This window comes from Pediculus humanus, genomic scaffold (genome assembly GCF_000006295.1).
Source record: "Pediculus humanus corporis 1103172108248 genomic scaffold, whole genome shotgun sequence".
Lineage (NCBI taxonomy): Eukaryota > Metazoa > Arthropoda > Insecta > Psocodea > Pediculidae > Pediculus > Pediculus humanus.
This window is the reverse complement of record NW_002987817.1, coordinates 70,697-72,514: the sequence shown is the minus strand read 5'-3', so window position 1 is coordinate 72,514 and position 1,818 is coordinate 70,697. Positions and strand designations below refer to the sequence as shown.

The 1,818-nt window shown below is 32.7% G+C and overlaps 1 protein-coding gene across 1 annotated transcript; it reads right to left on the bottom strand.

Moving 5' to 3' along the window:
- Positions 1–255: 255 nt before the first annotated feature.
- On the bottom strand, positions 256–1,009 carry Phum_PHUM463800 (uncharacterized protein; the record flags this gene model as incomplete). The annotated part of the gene is made up of 2 exons (XM_002430086.1): positions 256–347; positions 418–1,009. 2 exons carry the CDS (start codon positions 1,007–1,009, stop codon positions 256–258), a joined length of 684 nt encoding a protein of 227 aa, XP_002430131.1.
- Between the last annotated feature and the right edge of the window lie 809 nt (positions 1,010–1,818).

Genomic DNA, 1,818 nt, shown 5'->3' with positions numbered 1-1,818 from the left:
CGACGCCATAGTCTTACGTGTCTATACATTTTTAAAAATAGATTACGTTCGAAAGAAATATTAATCATATATGTTTAAACGAAAAAAAAAAAAAAAAACGTGAGAAAAAAAACGTTTTAGTATAAATAAGAGTAAAAATTAAAAAAACCTTTATGACGTCAGCGGACACATTAATGCGCCATTTAAAAAGAAATTTTTAACTTTCGTCATTCAGTAGTGAAATTATAAGAAAAATAATAATAATAATAATAAAACTTACCGTATTATTAGAATTAAGCCTGTCCTCGATGGTTGAATTGATTTGTTGACGGCAGTGTCCGCAAGTGCAATCTCTGTATCCGAGAAGTCTAAGAGGGGGCGGAGGAGGAGGAACGGGAGGAGGAAGGGGAGATGAAAGTTCTAGAGAATCTGATGAACTTGTGGTCGTTCCGCTGTGATCTCTTCGATTGTTAGTCGGTCTCGGAAGGAAATCATCAAGCAAATAAAATGATTGAGCTCGGGGAGAGGGAGCCTGAGGAACATTGTTGCTGGAACTTGGTAATCTGAGAAGAGCACCGAGACTCCTCCATTTCCTTTGCTGCGGAGAATCTTCGACGTCTTCCAAAATAATATTTTCGTTTCTAGTCCTCCGCGGTTTGTTCGACCACCACGCCGTCGGACTCAATATGCTAACGCTTTTCTTAACTAAATTATCTCGAAACGATTCTTTTTTAACGGGAACCCGATACTCAATTCCGGATGTTTCTTCCTCCAACATGACACCGTATTTCACGGAAAGTCGAACGGCTGGAGGAGCTCGTACGAAACCATAATCCGTATCCGAAGGAAGTGTGGCCGTACGTGAACGATGAGGACGATCGCGATTTCCTCCTCTTGGTAAACACGAAAAAGATACGGAATGACGCAAAGGTGGGGCTCCAGAAGACACGTATCCACCACCACCACCACCACCGCCACCTCCACGTCCGGATAATGTCGATGTCATCCTTTGATCTGGAGGGTCGTGCATCAAACAAAAACCACTTTACTCCATTTTATTATCGAATTTTGTATTTTTATTACCTGGAAAAAAAAAAAAAAGAAAACAAGAGTTAACGATTGCAATTTTTTAACAAGAAAATTCAAATAAAAAAAAAACAAAAACATAAAATAATTCATTCACGCATTTAAATAATTTAATTAATAATTTTAATAATATCACATAAACTAACGTATAATATGTCCTTGTAAAAATTTTTTTACATAATAATAATAATAAAATATATATATATATTTATGTAATAAAAAATTTTATTACGTACAAACAATTTTGTCGCACGTTTTATATTTTCAAAATAAAATTTTAAAATAATAATAATAATAATAATAAACTTGAAATCGTGTAAAAACTATTTGAAACAATCAATCAATCAATCGACTATTACAAAACTTTTTTATTTAAACAATAAAAAAAACATTTGGGGGAGGGGGAAGGGGGGTTTTTTTCCGATCAAATACATCTGCATCATGCACGACTATTAATTTTTTTTTTTTTCAGGCTCATAATAATTTTAGACCTTTGAATAAAAAAAAAAAACAATTTTCTTTTGAAAAAAAAAAAAAAATTAATGACCTGGTAATTATACAAAAGCAGACGACGATGATTTTCTAAACACTATTATTTAAAACTTTTTATTACGAGTCACGATGCAGTAGAAAAAAAAAAATTGATTGAACGACGAAAAAAAAAAAAACTATAGACAAAAGGTTTATTATTATTATTATTTTAATTTTCGTCTTGTTGCCGTCACATGTTAATCTTATTAAAATAAAAACCGC